At 39.5% G+C, this 22,564-nt stretch overlaps 1 protein-coding gene across 1 annotated transcript in view; it reads left to right on the top strand.

The window, feature by feature from the left end:
* Positions 1-11,326, top strand: part of RAD23B (RAD23 homolog B, nucleotide excision repair protein) — a 44,109-nt gene extending 32,783 nt beyond the window's left edge. Inside the window, exons 7-10 of the mRNA XM_016130023.2 lie at positions 1,714-1,846; positions 3,359-3,486; positions 4,188-4,358; positions 8,878-11,326. Of these exons, the coding sequence (XP_015985509.1) occupies positions 1,714-1,846; positions 3,359-3,486; positions 4,188-4,358; positions 8,878-8,991 (546 nt within the window). The 3' untranslated portion in view covers positions 8,992-11,326. The remainder of the gene's footprint in view (positions 1-1,713; positions 1,847-3,358; positions 3,487-4,187; positions 4,359-8,877) is intronic.
* Positions 11,327-22,564: the final 11,238 nt, after the last annotated feature.

Below are 22,564 nucleotides of genomic sequence, written 5' to 3'. Positions count from 1 at the left end.
ATAGAAAGAAGAAATAGTGATCTAATAAAATGCTAAATACCATCTGTGAGAATTTGAGGTAGACATATAACAGTGATTAACTTTTTAGTTTAACAAACCTGTTTGAGAATTTGAGAAAGACTAGAACCCCCAGTCTGTATAGTTTGTTAGAACTTAATAGCTCCTCATCTAAGGGTTTAAATTGGTGGACTCTCTCAAAAAAACATTTTCTCCAATGCCTGAAGAGCCATCTAATGCAGGCAGCCATTACTCTGCTTATTACCCTTGATTTCTTTTTTTATTATTATTTATTTTTCAGTTACAGTTGACATACAATATTATGTTAGTTTCAAGTGTACAATGTAGTGATCAGACATTTATAGACCCTACAAAGCCTTGATTCTTTATTTTTAGGATTTTGGCTTCTGATTTATTGGGAAATGGAAGCATTTACTATTACAATTTCTTATGCAAAGGCAATGTTTCCTCCATTCTTCCAAAATCTATGAGGATATCCTAAAGACTTTTACTGGGCTGTACGTGAGAAATTTTGTAAATCATTTGCATCAAAATAGGGCATGTCAAAAATATTAGTGCAGTTTTAAGTTATAGTAACTTCAGAAGATAAGTGCTTGGAAAAAGCATCAACTAAATTTTAAAAGTTCTTTTATTCCTGTTTACTTTTGTAAATTTTGAATAATCAGTTTTAATTTTTAATATGTATTGCTTTCTGGATAATGCTTCCTCAGAACCATGATAAGTAGAGGAGATCCTTCTTGTTTGGCAGTTGTCATCACCTGCTCTGTCTCCATTGGACATTTTTTTCCAGAAGTCGTTTCAGAACTGCCATGTGTGCATCAAAACCTCTTTCTTTGGATGATTTTAAGGCCCAGGCTACAAATGCAATCCTTTCTATTACTGAGCTGGTGACAGTTTCTATGAAGTTCAAAAATCAACCAGAACAATATATAGCATAAAAACCAGATAAATCCAATCTTAATAAGTTTTCTTTGGGTTTATTTTTATTTTATTATTAGTTTCAAATATACAGTATATTGGTTAGACCAATTTTAATAAAGTTTGTATTGATGTTTTAAATTTTAAATCTTTAACTTCTTATTACTTACATGCAAGTTTAGATTCTTGCCCCTAATACTTTGGTGTTGGATATAACTAACATGTTGCTATATAAACATTTCGTGATTTATTTTTTAAATTACAAAATCCCTTACTTTATACATTAGATCTGCACTATCTAGTAAGATAGCTATTTAATTTCGCTATTTAAATTTCATAAAATTATAAATTTTGGGTTTTCTGGAACAGCCACATTTCATGTTTTCAGCAGCTACATGTGGCAAATGGGTATTTTATTGGACAGCAAAGATACAGAACATTTCCATCATCGTGGAAAATTCTCTTGGAGTGTGCTGCCTTATGTTACAGCAATGTGGGTCCAGCAGTGTGGGGTTGTATATGCCTTTCAAAGCCTTGATTGTTTATATGTTTATGATTCTGGCTTCACACCACGTTCAGACCATTTCTAATCTAATTTAAATATATACAGCTTTCAGATAAGTCTTGATCCTTTCCTTCTAATTGAAGCAGACATCTGTTTGATGCTTTTGGAAATTAGACAAGGATATTAAATAGATTAATAAAGGTTTTACTCTGTGTAATATTTAGCTAACTTTAAATGGCAGGATATTTTAAAGCTTGGAAATTGTGTTATAGGGAATCCCTGGAGATAGAGAAAGTCAGGCTGTGGTTGATCCCCCTCCAGCAGCTAGTACTGGGGCTCCTCAGTCTTCAGTGGCTGCAGCTGCAGCAACTACAGCAGCAACGACTACGACAACAAGTTCTGGAGGTACAGTGGAATCTTTTGGATGGGGAAGACATGGTCCTGGATTTTTACTGTAAAATAATGTAATCTGAACTATTTTGAAGGGAGGTTCATTTCATTCCCACAACATTTGGATAACTCTTAAGCACATTCTCTATTCATTAATGTTAGAGAAGGGCCCAAAAGAAAGTTTACCAAGTGGATATAAAAGATAGGGCAAAGGGCATATTCTGTTTACTTTATTCTAAGGAAGAGGTACGTCCCAGTTTGCATTCCATGTTATATTCTGAAGCCATTTGGAATCGTTTGCTCACCTTGTCTTTTTCTCTCCTTATAAATGCTATCAAGATACCTAATTTCAGAGCTAGTAGTATCTTCGTGGTTTTTATACAACCAAGGAAATAAAACCCCAAGAGGTTTAAAATGTTGTATCTAGAGATGGAAGCACACTTGAATTCAAGTGTCTCTACTGGCACACACCCACCTTTCCATTGCTAGTTTGTCTACAAAGCAAAACCTGGAGCCTTTGGTAGGCCCAGGAATGACTTACTTAGAGTTTTCCTTCAAATTTTTCTTCCATATATTGATAAAGTATTCAAACTGTTGATTTTGAAGAGGACACTTTTGATGCCTTTCTTAGCTCTTGTTATGGCAATCAGCTCTGGTTGACAAAATCCCAAAGTATTTTGTACATATCTCCCAGAGGACAGACAGGTTTTCATTTCTTAAGGTTCAGCATGGGAACAGCGGCCAAAGTTTTGATGCTGTCCCATTCAGCAGCACTTTATTGGGTAACTTAGTTTCTGAGTCTTATTTTCTTCATCTGTAAAACTGGTGTTACACAAAAGAATAAATAAAGGGATCTTGAGCTAAAGAGTTCTCAGTGTATTAGTACTACTAGATTGTCTTGTGATTTACTTATCTCAAATATTTATAGATTACAAATGTTTGAAATTTGATAGTAGTAACTAAAAATCTTCTAATTGTAATTCAGTGTATATTTGTTAAACTCTATCTGATCTGCAAACCTGAACTGTTAACTTTTAAATATTAAATAATCTTTCACTTACTTGATTTAGAATTTCCCAGGAATTTAAGCTCAGATTGTTTTCTTTGAGAGTTTTGGTTGTATAATAAAGTAAATGGGTTTTTGTTTTTGTTAGTCCTGGTATATATTTTTCTTAGAAACTTTCAAGCAACAGTAACAACTTTTAGTACTTTTTACTTTGCCTAGAATGCATACAGGGCACAAGTCTTCAACATTACTTGATAATATTGAATGCCTGGGGCAGTTAGAGGAAAACGTTCTTTAGTGTTTTGTACTCTCTGCTGTTGCTAATGGAGAATAATTTCTGCAGTATGGGACTTGGAAGTTGATATAGTTTGAAGATTTTGTCATTATTTCATTTTATATACATCCGAGAACTTGAATTATATTTTTTACTTTCCACTGTCCGCTGTTTAAACTATGATTGAACCAGCTCTTTGTATATGTAATTGCTACTTTTGTTTAAAATGTTTTATATGTGTTTTTAGGACATCCCCTTGAATTTTTACGGAATCAGCCTCAGTTTCAACAGATGAGACAAATTATTCAACAGAATCCTTCCTTGCTTCCAGCATTGCTACAACAGATAGGTCGAGAAAATCCTCAGTTACTGCAGGTAACTTATTTAATCAGTGTTAATTTCAAAAGTGGGTTTAGAGTAAATCACTTTGGAAAAAATCCATAAGCACCTCTTTCCCCTCCACCAACTCTATAAACCATTCTTCTGAGCTACATTCAGTAGACTGTGCTATGGATAGATGTACTGAAAAAGGAGTTAGAGAGTAAGTAGAGGTTGGTTAATTTTAGTTGGTCAAATAATAAGTCTGGGAAACACTTGATTAAAAAATCTGAGAAACTCTTTAGCAAAGAAACTGTTTAACTTGTTAAATCTTTTTTCCCCAAGCTTATTGCTAATGGAGCACTAGCCCAAACATACCCGTGGGCTTAATTAATACTTAGAACACAAAGTATTTAAGTTTTGTACAGCGTTGTACTGCCTACTAGTGTGGAAGATATATGTAAATTCTATTTCTTATAATCACCAACTAATTTTTTAGCATTGAATCGGGGGGCAGGGTACATTTGTGAAAGAGAATTGAATTCTCTTAATTCTTCACTGTTCACCTTGCCCAGAAATACTGAGCTTTAATAATATGCAAGAAATCATATCTTTCCAAAGACTAAATAATCTAGAATCATTCTAAAATATTGTAGTTGCAAAGTTACCACTTTCTCTCTTATTCGTATTTAGAATTATTTTCCTGAAGATAATTTGTATCAATGTATTGTTTTTCTCTGTCCTTCAAATCACCACAGCAAATTAGCCAACACCAGGAGCATTTTATTCAGATGTTAAATGAACCAGTTCAAGAAGCTGGTGGTCAAGGAGGAGGGGGTGGAGGTGGCAGTGGAGGAATTGCAGAAGCTGGAAGTGGTCATATGAACTACATTCAAGTAACGCCTCAGGAAAAAGAAGCTATAGAAAGGGTGAGTTTAAGTAAAACTAAATATTCAGTTCCTTAGTCACAGCAACCACATTTCAAATGCTCAGTAGTCACATGGGGCTATGGCCACTGTATTGGATAGCACTGATATAGAGTATTTCCATCACGGGAGGTAGTTCTATGGGACAGAGCCAAACAGAGCATTACCCTAGGGATTACAGTAAAGACAGTCTTTTTCCAGCCCTGCTCTCCCATCTTGGGCTTTGTGAAGCCAAGGGACTAGTAGTGAATACCCACCTAGCATGAAATAGGTATAAATATATTAAATTAAATGTTTCATTGATGTTTTCAAATACAGGAAGAAAAAAAGTGTTCTTAAGTTGTATACCCAGTTCAAGATTATCTATTTTTTAATTTATATTTCAAATTTTACTTCACTGCTGTCACTATAATGTAAAATATATATATATGAATTATATTTTAAAATGTACAGTAAATATCAAAGCCTGGTATCCTGATTCTCTCTCCTTCCTTACCAGGTAGGTACACCAGTATAGGTCATGGCACTGCAGTAACCTAGTTTTTATATCATGACAAGTCATTCATTTTTTCTGGGCCCCATTGTTAACAGTTGTAAATAGGAAATTATAAAACTTACTTTGTCTTCTCATACAAAGTGTTCTGAAATGGACATTCAATAAAGTGCATTTTAACTTAATACTTAGAAAATCATTTGGACAATAATTTGTCCTTGTTTATGATACAGACATCAAGTGTTCAGGTTTATGATTATGTATTTCTTAAAAGATACTTTATATATTGTTCTGATATTTTCCCCCTCAAAGAACAAGTGAGTAAATGACACTTGCTTCGGTTGTTCTATAGCAACTTTTTTTAGGTTACGCATATCAGTTTTTGATTTCTGTGTTGGAGAATTTTGTTGTTGTTGCTTGTGCTTTTAGTGTCTTTAAGAATATTGCCAAATCCAAGGTCAGAAGGTTTACTCTTTTCTCTGAAGACTTTATAGCTCTTTTTACATTTAGGTTTGTGATCCATATTGAGTTACTTTTTGTTTATAGTGTGTGTGTGTTGTATAGTGTGTGTGTTGGGGGGGGGTGTCTACCCATATCCTTTTGCATCTTGTTATCCAGTTGTCCCCGCACCATGTATTGAAAATACTGCTCTCTCTCCCACTGAATTGTCTTGGCATTCTTATTGAAAATCGGTTGACCATAAATGTAAGGGTTTATTCTTATGCCAGTACCTCACTGTCTTGATTACTGTGGCTTTGTATTAAGTTTCGAAATCCATAGGTGTGAGTGCTCCAGTTTTGTTCTTAAGATTATTTTGCCTATTCAAGATCCTTTGCATTTCCCTATAAATATTAGGATCAGCTTTCTGATATCTGCTGGGATTTAGATAAATAATGTGTTTTTTCTGTTGATAAATTTGGGGAGTATTACAGTGTTAGCAAGTCTTACCAAGCCGTGAAAATGGGCTGTCTTTCCATTTTTTAGACTTTCCGTCATTTCTTTCAGAAATGTTCTGTGGTCTTCAGTTTGTACTTTTTGTGTTAAATTTATTGCTAAGTGTTCTTATTGTTTTTGATGTTATAAATGGAATCGTTTTCTTAATTTTATTTTTGGATTGTTCCCTGCTAGTTATATAGAAATACAATTTAGTTTTGTGTGTTCATCTTATATATCACAGTCTTCCTGATCTCATGTATTAATTCTGATCATTTGTATGTGTTCCTTAGGATCTTCTATATGTCAGATATATTCATTTGCAAGTAGACCTGGTTTTACTTCTTTTTTGTTTGTCTGTTTGCCCAGTTGCTCTGTCCAGAACCTTCTGTGAATTATCAAATAGAAATGACAAGAGCCAACATGCTTGTCTTATTCTAAATCTTAGGGGATAACATTTCAGTCTTTCACTATTAAGTACGATGTTAGCTGTCCATTTTATTAGATTCCTTTTATCAAATTGAGGAAGTTTCTTTCTATTCCTAGTTTATTGAAATGATCACATGGTTTTGTTCCTTTTCCTATTAATATGCTTTATTACACTGGTTTGTTTATTTTTATATGTTGAATCAACCTTGTATTCCTAGGATAAATCCCACTTGGTCATGGTATATAATCCTTTTCATATGTTGTTGGATTTGGTCTGCTGGTATTTTGTTGAGGATTTCTGCATAAGAAATACTGGACTGTAGTTTTTGGTGATGTCTATGTCTGGTTTTGGTACCAGTGTAATCCTGGCCTTATAGAATGAGTCGGGATGTGTTCCTTCATCTTTTTAGAAACGTTTATGAGGACTTGGTGTTAATTTTTCTTGAAGTGGTTGGTAGAATACTCCAGTGAAGTTAACTGGGCTCAGCTTTTCTTTTTGGGAAGTTCCGTGATTACTGATTCAGTCTCTTTACTTGTTATAGGTTTGTCCAGATTTCCTTGTTTCTTCTTGAGTCAGTTTTGGTGGGGTTTTGTCTTTCTAGGAATTTATTTCATCTAAGTTATCTAATTTGTTGGCATACAGTTGTTCATAGTATTTCCTTATTAATAATTTTTAATTCTATAAAAAAATGGTTATGTTTCCACATTTATTTCTGATTTTTGTTATTTAAGTCCTCAGATTTTTCCCCCTGTCAGTTTAGCTAATAAATGTTGTTGTTGTCAATGTTGTTGATCTAAAGAAATAAGAATCAACTTTGGGTTTTGCAGATTCTCTCTATTGTTTTTTGATCTCCATTTTATTTAATTTCTTTCCAATCTGTATTGTTTCATACCTCCTCTGCTTGCTTTGGATTTAGTTTCCTCTTCTTATTTCCTAGTTTCTTAAGGCGGAAATTTATTATTGATTTAAGATCTTTCTTTTAAGAATATAGATATTTACAGCTATAAATTTCCCTCTAAGCACAGCTACAGCAGCAACTCATAAGTTATTGTGTATTGTGCCATTTTATGTTTGCATTGTGGTTTTTTCATTCATTTCAAAGTATTTTCCAATTTCCTTTGTGGTTTCTTCATTGAGCTATTGGTTAGGATTTTGTTAATTTCCACATATTTATGAATTTCTCAAATTTCCTTCTGTCAGTGATTTCTGACTTCATTCCATTGTTGTCAGAGAACATACTTTGTATAATTTTAATCTTTTTAAACTTATTGAGGCTTATTTTATACCCTAACATGTTCCAGGTATACTTGAGAAAGATGTGTAATCTTCCATTGTTGAGTGTTCCGTAAACGGCTGTTAGGTCTAGCTGATTTATAGTGTTGTTCAAGTCTTCTATTCTTGTCGGTCTTCTGCCTAGTTGTCATACCCATTAGTGAATGAAGGGATTGAAGTCTCCAATGATTATTGTTGAGTTATCTATCTCTGCCTTCAGTTCTGTCAGTTTTTGTGTCATGTATTTTGGGTCTCTGTTATATGTGTTTATTATGAAATCTTCCTGATGTTTTATCATCATAAAACGTCCTTTGTTATTAGTAACAATTTTTATCTTAAAGTCTGTTTTGTCTGATATTAATATAGCCACTCCAGCTCTCTCTTTGTAACTGTTTGCATGGTATATATCTTTTTCCATCCTTTTACTTTCAGCATATTTGTGTCTTTGAATCTAAAGTATGTGTCTTATAGAAGCATATAGTTGGATCGTGCCCTACCTTTTACTTCAGCTAGCCCAGCTTTAATCTGGACAAGACCTAGGTAACAAAATCATTTTGGAGTTTCTTCTCCTTTCATGGATGAATAGTTAATCATGATGAATTGGGACTTACGCCAAGTTTTTTAAGGTCATTTCTTGATATAGTCTAATGCAAGTCAATTGAGACAGTTGAGGAGGAGGCTCATAAATAACATCTGGCTGACAAATATATAGTACCTAGTGAATCATATCATTGACCTGGGTTTTAAAGGCTTTTAAAGCTGTGATTACTGAGTCACAGTGATTTTTAATAGACCAGGAAAATGAAAATGGCTCATATTACTATGTAAAATGCTGTAAAAATCAAGATAAAAATAGAACACTATATGACTTGATCTCAATATATCTTGTAATATTACTAATAATTCACCCGTTTTTCTAGTATGAATTGTTTCATAAGGCAAGGAGATTGGGAATAATATTTGACCCTAATGAAAGATACATTTTCTTTAATAATAATTAGATGAGGTAATTAAACTCATTTCCAGTTCTCATTCGTATCTTCACCCCTTATATACTAAAAGCCATTTGATTTACAAATTTCTATGGGGTCATTTATTTTTAAACTGCCACAGTAGGCAGTTTTTAGTGTTCATGCCAGTGAGTATTAGCGAAGTATCTGTTAGACTCATAGCTTTAGGAAGAGAGAACTTTGTAGGTGGTTGATAAAGGAAAGGGTCTAGGTTCCATCCAGCCCCTTGGGTTGGACAATGACTCCATATTCAGACAGGGATGAGTTCATGTAAAACTCTCAAGAACATTTTTGTGTTTTTTTATAGTAGGTTTTCAAATGATGATCTATTGGTGGTGCCATGCTGGAATCCATAACTTGTTTTCTTTCTTTCTTTTCTTCCAGTTAAAGGCATTAGGGTTTCCCGAAGGACTTGTGATACAAGCATATTTTGCTTGTGAGAAGAATGAAAACTTGGCTGCCAATTTTCTTCTACAGCAAAACTTCGATGAAGATTGAAAGGGACTTTTTTTTTTTTTTTTTTTTTTTTTTTTTATCTCACACTTCACACCAGTGCATTACACTAACTTTGTTCACTGGATTGTCTGGGATGACTTGGGCTCATATCCATAATACTTGGTATAAGGTAGATTGTTAGGGGTGGGGAGGGAGGGAGCTAGGATATAGGGCAGGGATAAATACAGTGCATGTCTGCTTCAATTAGCAGATGCTGCAAATCCACAGTGTGTAAAATATACAACCAAAAACCAGCTTTTGCAGGTCTTTATTTCTTGTATAAAACAGTAGGTAACTTCCTAGGTTTCACTCTTAGTGTGCTAGATCCAGAAGTTTAGTGTAATGCCCTGCTTTATATTTCTTTGACTTAACATTGGTTTCGGAAAGAATCTTTGCTACCTAGAATCTTCAGTCTCTATTTCATGGCAACACTGGATAATGGCTTTGAGAAATTGAAAAGGTTTTGAAACAACTATAAACAGAAATGCCAAATTATTGATGGTTATTGTTGCTGCTTCAATGAGTATGAAATTACTGTCAAGAAAGCCCATTCTTTTGTGTTAAATACTTGCGGGGGGGGGGGGAGAGAAACCTTTTCTTAAAATGAAAATAATTACTGCTATTTTAAAAATCTCTTGATCATTGAATGTGAGACCCTTCTAACATGATTTGAGAAGCTGTACAAGTATAGGCAGAGTTATTTTCCTGTTTACATTTTTTTGGTTTGTTTTGGGGAAAAATTGGTAGGTGTCTGATTACTGTTTACTTCATTGTTATATTGCAGTAAAAGTTTTAAAACCATCATTGCATGTTTGCTTTTGATGTATCCCTTTGTGAAATTAGCACTTTGGGGCCAATGGAGAAATGCAGCATTCACTGTCCCTCTCTTCCCTTCCCTCCGCAGAAATGTGTGTGTCAGCAAGTTGTGAGTTCAAACTGCTGCCTTTTATAAAACCCACAAAATGCTGATTTAGTTAAAAATTAATGCAAATGTTTCAGAACTGGGTTTCTAATATTTGTAAATGTTTTTCTTCATAGATAAAAGTCATTAGGATTATATTGTTTCCAAAAAGAAGGTGGACAAAACTATAATTCAGCATCTTTTATTACATTGGAAGTTCTGGTGAAATCTTTTGGTAGGGTTGGGAGATGTGGCTGGGAAAGTACTTTAGAAAATATACAATCAGGATATCTCGTGGCATATTAAAAGAAAAATCTTAATAGCAGTGTTGGCTTTTATTTGGATTTTTTTCCATCTCAGTTTTTTCTTTGGAAATTTCCTTCACTGGCATTGTTGTCATAAAGGGGGGAGCCAGATGTCTACTTGTTCAGTTTTTCAAATCTGTTTTCCTGAATATAAACAAGAGTATTTAAAGAAATATTTTTTTCCCTGCCATCTGATACTGAGTTAAGATGAATTTGCACAGATTTCTCCCTGCATAATCTCTTGCAATAATCATTAGTACTGTTTGGTGATAACTTTTAAGCTTTCACGTCATGCATTCGTAACCTGTCTCTTATGAAAATAAATGAAACCTGATTTCTCCCCACAATGTTAATCATGTAGTTTAATCTTCATGTGTTTATTCCATAAACACAACAGAACTTTGTATTACCTATATGTTTTATAATGAATCATGCAAAATGTCTCAGGAGAATAAAATGAGGATTCGTAAATACGTTCATCATTCAAGGCAGAGCAATGAGTTGGGGAGAAGGGGTGGCTTTTCTGATTGGTTAATGGAATACTTGCATTTATTTTTTGACATCATTTTTCTCTGTTACCTAATTGCTCAGAGCATAGCAAAAACTGGAAAAAAGGGAAAAAAAAAAAAACAACCTCTTCCTTACTCTGGAAAGTGACAACGGAAGTTGATGGCATGGAGCTTTTGTCCTTGGACAACAAAACTACAAATAGTGGGAATAATAATTACCAGAAAACAGTTCAGGCCAAGTTTTGACCAATTTTTTTTACAATACCTTGTTTATCTGCTTAAAGAACCAGTCAAGATACTATGAAAATAGGCTTTTTGTGATTTTTTGTTGTTGTCTTTAATTTACATACAGTTTTGGTAAATCTCCTAATGTAAGTGACTATTTGACTTTGGAATTTTGCATTTGAGGTATTATGTCATCTATCTCTTGAAATGTTTTTATTGTTGAGTTGCTCTATGGAAAATGTAAGGAGGCTTAAGTTTGTTTGTTAAATTCTATTGCCATCCTTAAGTCAGATATGTCTTTACATTGTTTAAAAATACTGAAGTGTTCCACCAGATCATTTTTCCTGTACTAGATGGCTAGGATTCTAGATAATTAATTATAAAATATTTTCAATACATCCAGCATTGCCTTCTCATTTTTTAAAGTGATTTTGCTATATAGAATCTTAGATTGAAAGTTGACAATGCATCTATCACTGATACTTCTGTTTTCTTTAGTAAGTGGTGATCGTAGTGTGTAGGAGGCACTAGGTTGGTTTTATTGGGTCTCCTGTTTGTTTTCTCAACTAAAACATCAAAACAGATGGGATACTTTGTGGAATATAAATAAATGAAGGTTCATGAGAGCTTATAGAAATTTTAGTAAATCCCCACTTTCCCTATACTTTTTGTCTTAAAGCAGCCAGCCTAAGACTGCTTACTACAAAATATTCAAAAGTAATCAATTTCAGGGACAGGACAGCATGACCTTTCAGTTGACCTCCCATGTCCATTTTGTTTCACTTCATTCTCCGAAGCCAGAGGTTGGTGAACTACAGCCCCATGGGCCACATCTGGCTCACTGCCTGTCATATGGTCCATGAGCTAAAAATGGTCTTTATATTTTTAATTGGTTTAAGAAGTTATGTGTGAAAATTAAGGTTCAAATTTCAGTGTCCATAAATAGTTTTCTTGAAATACAACCATGCTCATTTGTTTACGTGTTGTCTATAGATACTTTTGTGCTAAGGAGGTTTGATGTTGAATAGTGACAACAGAAACTAAGGCCTGCAAAGCCTAAATAATTACCATCTCTGGCCCTTTCCAGAGAAGGTTTGCCATCCCTGTCCTAAACTGCAACTAGCTCATCGTATGTTAGATTATATGATGCTTTTTATTCCTTTTGGCGTTCCTGGCTTCTTGACTGCGGGTCTTAGCTTCACTCTGGTCTGCTTGTTACTGTCACAGGTTCTTTCCCGAGGAGTGGCACCACCCCCATGTCTCCACTATCAAAAGAGCATTGTGTGCCTGATGCACTGACTTAGCATGTATGTGGTGTCTTGAAATTCTTTGTTGTTGCTACAGTATTCCTTGCTTTTATAGAAAGATAATGAAATTCAGCACTAAGCGCGCTATCGAAAGCACTTGGCATAGTGATGAATCAACCAGAACAGAAAAGTCCAATGAATCCTTGGGCCCTGGGATCAGAGTTGGGGCATTTGAACAGCTGGGAAAAATGTGTAGAACCCTAGAGGAAGAAGTGTAGTTGGACCTGTTTGGGTGATGGACTAGTTTCCAGAACTGTGTGGGTAGCGAGGGAGAGACAATGGGAAGGCTTGGACTTGCTAAGAAAAAGACAGCACTGTGCGATAATATTTAAGAAACCACAGGGACTGTGATAGTGACAAGTTAGTTGTAAAAGGCCTTCCCTAGTTAGATTTGGAAAACAGTGGTTCCTTCAAGTAGGGTTTTCACTGTGGAGATAAAGCTGGGAGCACCAGAAACATCATGGATGACATTTGCTGCTGCCGATTCCAAAGTGAATGGAAATATGGTCTCTCTGCCATTGAGCTTGAAATACTATGATAGAGATCATTTGAATAGTAAAGGATTCTTCCATAGGTATCGAGGAACTTGTCTTCCAGGAGCATGAATTAGGAAATAGTCTCCCAGACTTCTGCTTCTCACTCAGTTTTCTTATTGATTCTGTCTCACTTGACTTAGAATGAATTATAGCTGTTTAGAGGCAGCAGTCCACTCTGGCTCATGAGGTGGTCTTCAGGACACCTGGGGAACCTGGCCTCAACCCTCAGCCCACGCAGCCTCCTCACCCTCCTCCTCCCAGTGTTTTGTACAGTACTATGTACTGTATTTGCTGTGATTAAAATATTGGGAAGCTCCATCCTACACTTGTACTGAATAACTCTCCAAATGGGCCTCCTTCCTGTTAATGGCCTTCCTGCCAGGGCTGGGTACTGCCTGTAGAATAGCCAGCCACCTTAAGGCTCAAAGGATGTTCAGTGTGGATCCTGGTTTGGTTATTTTTGGCTTATATCTTTAACAAAGTCCAAAATTTTGGACTCAAAACCGCTCTTAAAGTATTCGGCTGTTAATTACAGAAGCCAATCTGGGTTTTATTATTCTGCAATAGCCAGTTAGAAGAACACTTGATAAATTAGTTAAAAATTGGATGAGAAGGAATGAGGCTGGTTGGGGATATGCCTTAGAACAGCTTGGAGTTAGGGTTCTTATTTTTTCAAGATTTTATGAATCCTGAAGTGATTTTTATGCATTTCTTCTTAGGGAGTTTTGTTTTTGTTTTCAGATTTCTTTTTGGTCAGGCCTTCTGCTTATTTGGCAGCATTTTGACTAATTCTTATATTGTTTCCAGTTCTAAGGAAATTAAAAGAAAGTTACATATTTTACAGAACTTATTTAATTGTATTATATATTCATATCTTTAACCTTGGTGTTATAATTTTTACACCACATTTGTACTTCTGCAAAGAGCATTGACAACTTTCTCATCCTTAATTTCAAACACACAGAAAAGTTGCAGGAACAGCACAGAGGTCCTATTTATCGCCCCATTCCCCACTTCCACTCCCCAAACCCATTTAAATTTTGCAGTTGACCCAGTAATTCCTTCCATGGCAAAGGGATCCAGTCCAGGAAAACACTGCATTGAGTATCCTTCAATCCATATTCTTTCTTGGTCCTTGATCTTTATCACCTTAATTTTCTAAGGTTACAAGACGGTCCTCTTATGGAATGCTCCAAAGCACGTTTGGTGTTTGTCTCTCCGTGACTAGACTCAGGTTAGGCATATCTGAAAATGCTGCTCCGCTCTTCCACTGCTTCCCATGAGGTGGCACAAGGTATCGATTCATCCCATCACTAATGTTCACTTTGATTGTTCAAGGAAGGTGGCATCTGCCAGGCTTCTCCACTGAACAGTTACTCTTCGCCCCATTTACTTAATAAACATTTTATGGACAGGTATTTTGAGACTGTAAATATCTTTTATCTTTATTTCTATTCAAAATTTACCCATTAGTTTTAGTGTTCATCGATATTTCTTGCCTGAATTTTTTTCTAAGATGATCACTAAGGTGATTTTTAAATTACATAATTCTTCATTTATTAGGTCATATTCTCCTGTATTCTAACATTCTCTTTACCCCACTTAAAATTTGCTTGTCTATGGAATCAGATTCCTCTTACTCAACAGTAGGTGATCCATTACTCTCATTACTTTGATGCTCAAATTGTCCCAGGTTTTGCCATTATGCACATTCTTAAAGTTGGCTTCTGTGTTTGGCATGCCCATATCACTCTTGAGTACTTCCTTCCTTTCTGGCACAGCAGTGTATTCCAGGTTCCTGTACTTTCTGCCATCCAGCCCTGGAATTCACCATTTCTTCAAGGAGCGCTGAGTCCCTTTCATGATTATATTTAGAAACCAAAACTTTAGATGTGCTCACTACTTAATTCTACTGCTCGCAAGCTGTCCGGGTAGGCTTACGCACATGTAGACGCATTAGCATCTGTACTTCTGTATAGATAATTGAAAACTTGAGTTCACAAAGGTACCTTTAATTCTAATCCAACACCACAATGTTCCTTCTGTCTTCACCCTTTTCATGTTTCTCCTTTCTTAGGTAGAAACTTGGCACCCATTATGCTCAATAGGTTTACTTATTTGTCATCTCCCATGTCTGTAACCAATCTTAGGCACCTTCAGCTGCCTTCTTTTGAGTGCTAAGCTGCCATCCTCCTTGGCCACTTTCTTTGCACAGCTGAAGCATTAATATTTTACATGTTATTTTTCATTGGACTAAAATAGAGGCAAAAGTATGTTCAGGTGATTTCTGAATTTAGCAGCCCAGTAACAGCCCCTCTACACAAGAGAAGGCCTTATTCATTCTACTCCATTGGCTGTGCCACCAGATCAGTCTAGATGTCCTGGAATCTCCGCACATGGAGTCAAAATGCTGGGTGAGTTCTTCCAGTTACCTTCTGTTGGGGCTTGCGACAGGTGCTTGTGGTGATAAAGGAGACTGGAGGAGAACACAGCCCGCAGCCCGCACACTGAACTGTTGGCAGTTACCCCCAGGAACTGCTCTGTCACTTCTTAGTCTTGGCACGTGCTGCTTCCCTGGTTCACACATTTCAGCAAGTAATGAGCAGTCACCTAGGGCCAGCATTTGATTTGGAATTGTTCCCACCTCTTATCTTGCTAATTCCTCAAGTGTCCAAAACTGTACAAGGCCCCTCTTCCAGGCAGTGTTCCAGTTACCCCCTTTTGCCTCCAATTTGGGTCAGAGACTTCTCTGTTTTCTCAGCCACTTGTAAATAAGTACCATAGACGTGGAACACACAAACTAAGATGGTGAAAGACAGCATCTGGCGAGTTTCTTGGAAGTCGATGGCTGTGCCTTTTATCTCTGTGAAGGGCTGGACCAAAGAGGTCGCCAGTCAATATTGGATGGATAACCAGACAATGAACAAATAATTGGGGCTAAGTTTGTCATCCTTCTTGTAGCTGTAGGCTCTCCTTACCTCTTCTGCCACCCCTTCAGTTTTCAAAGCCGGCCGAGTTGAGCAACAATGAACATAGTATCCTGAAGTCCGCTCTGCATTGCTTTCCTCAGCCCAGGGACCTTTGTGCCAGATTCTGAAAGACCTGACACATTCCAAATGGGTTTGCATCTTAGACCTAGATGGAGAGCAGACCAAGAGCTGCATTCCAGGAATCTCATGCTAAAACCAAGTCACAGAGACTTGGGCTTGGTCGGGCCTGGGTTTCTGTCTTCAATCCAACACCACCTGCGTGACTTCAGCCATGTCACTCTACATGTGTTCTGGTTTTCCCTTTGTAAAACAGCCTGCCTTCTAGGCTGCTGGTGGGACTCAGGTGACAATAGCGCATTGGAGACCATCTTCACCAGGGCCGGCTTGGTCATTGACATGGAAGCTGACTGCCGACACTGAAGTCTGGGAGAGGTTCCTGCCCTTCTGCAGTGATGAGAAGGTTGCCACTGCAGGACTGAGAGTGTGGCTGACTGTGCCTCTATCCTCCCTGCTTCAGTGTTGCCTCAACTTTCCCAAGAGGTTGGTGGGCTTCCCACCCAGCTGGGCAGCATGGCTCAAACATTGGATTTCAGGCATGGAAGGTATTGATTTCTAGGAACTGTTTCTGAGCAATGCTGAACTTTCTCTTGTCATTTTCTAGGCCAAGGGATTGGCACCTGCATCTCACCTCCAAATCAAATTTGGCAGAGAACCCAAGAAACCTGCCTGAAAATGCTCAGTGTTCCTTTCAGCCATCCCTAAGGACTCTATTCTCAGTGTTTTCTTTTGATGTCTGACAGTCTTTCCAATCTGCCAGAGGCACAGGAACTCACACTCAGGAGGGGTCTGTGGTTGCCATTCAGTGATCAAACTCAGTGCCTGTAATGCCTGATCTCTGGCCTCCACTTGAACACAGCTAGTGACTTGGCACTCAGCACTGCCAGCCCAGACTTTCTATTTCAGACACTGCAGTGATTGTCAGGTTCCCCTCTCCTCTCTGCCTCTGGATAGGCCATCCTCAGACTCTAATTCACTTCTAGGGGTCACTCTGAGCCAATGTATCAGCCTTTCAGGTTTTCAAGAAGACTGTAACTCTCTCCCTGACCACCTCTCATCCTCTGGTCAAGTTTTTTCTATCCTGAACTATGAACTATAGGAGGAGCTCTCACCACCTTTGTTGTGCAAATGATAACCTCTATTCTTGCAGCCTAAATTTAAGCTTGTTGGTTTGACAGCCACATTACACTGTGGCCTTGGATTGATCAGCTGTGCTAATATTGCCATTACAGAAGCAAAAGAAGCCTATCCCACACTTACATGTATCTCCTAGCCATGGAGCAAATGCTTTTTGAACAGTCCCAGTCTGTCCCAAGAGAAGGGAGCTAACCTTTACAGGTCCAGATGTCACCCTGTGCTAAGTGTTGGCGTTATTGCCGTCTTACAGATGGATGAACTGACGTCAATCAGGCCAAAGTTACACTGCTATTAAGCGTCAGAGCCAGGCTCTAGAGACCTTAGTGACCACTGCCTTGCTCTCATTTAGGCCTGCTCACATTCCCTGGGTTAATTCTCTTTCCTTCCTGTGATTTTTAATTCCTTCTTGCTGTTGGACAACTATTTGCTCCTTGGTGATTTGCCTGGAAATTGCTAGAGCAGCAGTTTTTAAAATATGGCTTGAGGACCACTTTCGGGACGGGGGGTGGGGGGGTGTCTATAAGGTCAGAAATACTTTAATAATAACACTAAGACAATGCTGTCATAGGGGTAGTGGAGTTACCCAGAGGCAACATGACATATCACAACAGATTGAATGAAGGAGCAGATGTGAGAATCCAGCTGTCTTCTATGAGGCCGAAGATTTGCAGAAATCAAATACAACACCATTCTTTTTCTTAAATTATTTTTTTAGAGATTTTTAAAAATTTTAACGATTTATTTTAAATGAATTTTTTCATATTTCTCAATTTTAATTTCTAATCAAGTAAATATTGATAGATATAACCCACATACACAAAAATTCAGGTTTCTCAATTTTTAAGAGGGAGAAGAGGTCTTAAGAATAGCAAGTTTCAGAGCTGCTGTGTTAGGTGATGGTTTCCCCATTTTGGACTTAAGCGACTCAAAACACTGCTTGGGGAGGTCACTGGGCAGCTGGTGACATGTTACCTCCTGTCTGCTGCAGATGCAGCTGAACGTAAGATACCTGGAGAAGTTTGATGCCCCTCTGCCATACCGCCCTCTATTTGCACTTTCAAGATAACTCTAAACTCCTCTGCTTGGCTTTCAACACTCTTCACAGACTTGTTCCAACTTACGCCTTCAGCCTGTCTCCCTCTCCGTCACATACAGCAGGCCGTTGTTGCTTGGGCCTTCACACTTCCACACACATAGATGTGCTGGTCACTGCCTAGAAATTCTCTTCATCTGAACTCCTCAACCTTTAAAACCCGCTTCAGTGTTAGGTGTTCTGTGAAGGCTTTGCTGCCCCAGCCAGCGAACTACTCCCTTGTTCCACTCTCGGAACATGTACTACATGAACTGTGCAAATCTGACCACAATTATTTATTTGCACATTTGTTTTATGAACATTGTGTCAAAGCCAGAAGCAAAACTTGCCATAGCGATCAGCGGCAGAAGGAACTCAGCACCTATGGCTAACGAGAACTGGAGGGAATTGTGCTTTGAAATCTTGGCTGCAGAGTTGGGGTGGGAGAGGGTTGGTCTGACATTGTAGAGGAAAAGTAAAATGAAAAGCCCGAGTGATGGGGAAAGGCCAGGACTTGACAGAAGAGGCTGGAAAGGTGTAGAGAAAATGCGTTCCACCTCGCCCCCTTGTGGTGAGGGAGAGCCAAGTTTCCGGTGGGAGCACAAAGTGTATGGTAAGGGCCAGGCAAGTGAAGAAGAACCAGCGCCTCTGGGCCATAGGAAAGTTGAAGCACCCGTCAGGAACCAGGCTAGGGGAAGGAAGGGAAGACGCTGGTCTAAAAAATTCAGCCCCTACCGGCCCTCGATTGCCCAGGCTGTGCAGGGGAGAGGATATTCATTGAGCCACTAAGGCAAAGCCTAGCACGAGGCACCCTCTTGGGCCAGCAGGACCACCATTTGGGAAGGGGACTTGGACAAGTTCTCAGGGACGGAAGGGGCTGGTGGCATCTGCCTATGGAAGAGCCAACTACAAAATTCGAAGAGAAACACAGAATGTGGGAGGGGATCTTCCCCTCCTAAGGCTATAAGAGGCTGTGGAGGTGGAAGGCACTTCTCCAAGGCCCACGCCCGGGGTGAGAGGAGGGAGGTATGGGTACTGGTGGAGAAGAGGCAGGACGTGGCCCCTACCTCTATGAGAGCCGGCTCTTGATTCGTTGCTACTTCCCACTGGAGATGGTGGGAACCCCTCCCAGACTTTGATGCAGAGAAAGCCGTGTTCTTGGTAGGTGTCTGCCATTGCTGCTCTGTCCTGGGCTGACTTCTGCAATGACGGACCTCCACTGAGTTGATCAGTGTCTCCATATTCATGTGTTGAGATTGGGTTATTGATTCACTTATTCATTGATTCATTCCTATAATGTTTCTTGAGCACCAAGAGCCAGACAGAGTACAAGGCTGAGGACAGGGACTAAAGGCCTGAGAAGTTCTACTGACAAAGAGTTTTCCCAGTCCCTATCAAGAACAATAGTAGATGCATATCAGCACAAAGATGGGGCTTAGAGGGGAGTTGGCAAGAAATCAAGGAAAGCTTCATGGATCAGGGGATATGTGAGCCGGGCTGCAAGGGCTTGATCGGAGTGCACATGGCAGGAGAAATGGGAGGAAAGGAGTTCCAGGGTAAAAGAACAGCTTTTGCAGTGGTATACATTGCAAGAAAGCACCAAGCAAATTTGGGAACGGAGACTGTTAGTGTGGCTCAGGCGTTGGTCTAGGAGGTGGGAGTTGAAGTTAGGACCAAATTTATAAGGCACTCAGACTCACACGCTCAAGGTCAGTGGTGGGTAGCCCTATGCGTTCTGTGGACAGGCCACAATGCCTACTTCATTAAGTCTGTAAATATTTAGTGAGCACCTACTGTACCTACTATATACCAGGCACAAGGAGGAGGCTAAACAGGCCACCTGCTTCTAAAGCTACACTTTAATGTTCTACATTTGAGGCAACTGCGTATGATTCTACTATAGGAAAAAAGAGAGTTATTGGCTGTAAAGAACCACAAAAACTTCATTGGGGAGTCACTGCAGGTTTTGCTTTCCTTGGAGGGTGGTGGTGGAGGGCAGCGTTATTTGTTTTTAGCAAGGGAGACAGATGTGGTCAAATCTGTGTTCAAAAAGATAAAGATAATTATATGGCTTCTCAGCCCTTCCTTGTGGCCACAGTACAGGAAGCAGGAAGCCCATGAAAGGACAAGGGGTGAGGGCGGCTGGTTTTCTAGGCTCTGAGCTCAGGACTGGGCCCTGCTGGGTGCTCCCACGAGAAGACCACAGCAGCAGATAATGTGGCTTCTCCCTTTGGTTCCAGGAGCCGAAAGGAAATGTCAGTTTTTTCTTGAGGCTGAGAGCACGAAGCCAATGCAATCAAAATACCATCCCAAACCCTTTCCTTCCTGGGAAAGAGACAACAGTGAAAACAGCTGGAGGAATGGAAAAAAGCGCAGTCTTTGAAATGATGTGGGCATGGGTCCAAAACCTGGTTTGGCCACTTATTAGCCATGTGATCTTGGATAACTCTTAGTATTTTCTGGGCCTGAGTGTCCTCATCTGTAACGATAATAATTGTTATTTACGCCTACCTCATGTACCAGTTAAGACGTTACAAAACCAGAGCCAAGGAAGCGGCACAGGACAAAGAAGACAAACGAGGCGGGGGGGAGGGTGGTAAAAGGAATATGAGTATTATTTTAACCTCAGGGAAGGCAAGGGTTTCTTAAAGGAGATTCCAAACATGGAAGAGGAAGTAGAAGTAGGCCTTGAGGGGCACCTGTTACCTGGCAGGGAGAGGCCTCATGGTGGGAGGGGAGGGCTGGATCTTCTTCCCGCCCAGAAGGTTCAGAGGAGTCTGGAATTGAAACATTGAGGCATCTGCCCAGATGTCCCTTTCCCATTGGTCAGGATCTGGGGGACTTTATCTGGGCCTAAGGGACTTACCATGGCTGGGCAGTTAACTGGCTTTGAAGTTTAGCCACTCTATTAGGTCTTGTGCTTGTCCTGGGTTTATTCCTCCTTCCCTCTATAGAAGATGAACCTTTCTTTGTATGCAATTAAAGAGCCCCTGAGGCTTCCATTGGTGGCTTTCTGTTACCTGCCACTAGCCTTAGCTGTTCATCGTCTTTCTGTAGGAGCATCAGTAATGCCTGAGACATTCCATTCACAGCCTGCTAACACACTCCACCCGGGGGCACACCATCCAATTCACCACCGGTGCAAGTTTTAACAATTGGAAGCCACCTCGTGCTGGGGCCTGTGTGTGTTTCACCTACCACCAGCGATGGGGTCCCCCTTGCCAGCGGAGAGGGAGAGTAGCGCAGGTCCCGAGCCCCATCTAACTGCCTGCTTTCTTGGACCACTCCCAGTAACAGCTGCCATAGGTAAAGTTTTCAGGAAGCAAACACTGAAATGGGGCTCAGGGGGAGAGGTATTTATTAGAGACCACCAACACCTGTGAGGAACTGGGTGGAGGAAGAAGTCACCTGAGATGCATGCCTGAGAAAGCCTTGGCCAGTCCATAGGGAGACCTGGAGCAAGCCTCGCTGAGCAGAGCTGTCCCATCCCATATCTGGTTGAAGTGGCTGGGTTTATACCACACCCCTTTCATCCCTCAGTAACCAGGTGTGGCTGCCCAAGCAAAGGCATGACCTTGGGCAAGGCTGCTTTCCACAGCTGGACTGCAAGTTCTATGAAGGGGGATCTGGGAGTGGTGGTCTCCATGTCTACCACAATCTGTGAACGCAGTTCATGCATGAAAGCAGATTGTGCAGATAATTAATAGTCATAGCCAACACTTATGAGTATTTACACTGAGGCCTAGTGCCATTCACACACTAAGGCAGGGACTATTACTATCCCCATGTTCCTACACCCAGGTGAAGAAACCTAAAGACAGCTTAAATGACTTAGTCAAGGTCGCATAGTATGTGATGGAGTCGGGATTCTGTCCAATAAGTAAGTTTTAATTGCTTTTAATAAAGTCTTGAGTAATTTTAAACTTTCAGAAAAAGATCATGCAGGGAGCTCCCGTACACCCTTCACCAGGGTCCCCTGACACTGACATCTTTGATAACCATCGTACAGTTGACACAGTGGAAAAATGAACACTGGTACTTAATTAACTAAGCCACAGACTTTATGTGGATTTCCACAGTTGTCCTTTCACTGTTCCAAGATCAAATCCAAGTTACTGCCTCGCATTGAGCATCACAGAGATTCGGACTCTTAAGTGCAAACTTTTGACCTGTCTGCTTCACTGGCTGCTGTTCCCACAAAGGTTTAGCAGCCAAAAGCCATTCGGATGCCACCCGCTAGCCCAGGTGTGTGTAGGCAGCCCCTGAATGTGGCGCCTGACTGCTCGCTGTTTTCTCTGTGTCTCTTCACTGCTGGGATGTGGAAAAAACTCCCACTGGGTCCGACTCAGTTCTGTGCTCATTTTAATTTGGCCCCTCAGCCGTTTCCTGGTGCTCTCCTGTGGGTACAGGGGTGGGTGCTGTGTCAGGGCACCCAGAGCTTGTTCAGGCTCCTTCCTGCTCTCCGAGAGCTACCAGGTAGCTTGGCACTTCTCTCTGACCCACCATCTCCTGGGCTCACTGGCCCTGCAAGTGTGGC

Source organism: Rousettus aegyptiacus, unplaced genomic scaffold (assembly GCF_014176215.1).
Source record: "Rousettus aegyptiacus isolate mRouAeg1 unplaced genomic scaffold, mRouAeg1.p scaffold_m13_p_3, whole genome shotgun sequence".
Lineage (NCBI taxonomy): Eukaryota > Metazoa > Chordata > Mammalia > Chiroptera > Pteropodidae > Rousettus > Rousettus aegyptiacus.
Note: the sequence above shows the minus strand (reverse complement) of the source record. Positions and strands in the feature narration are given on the sequence as shown.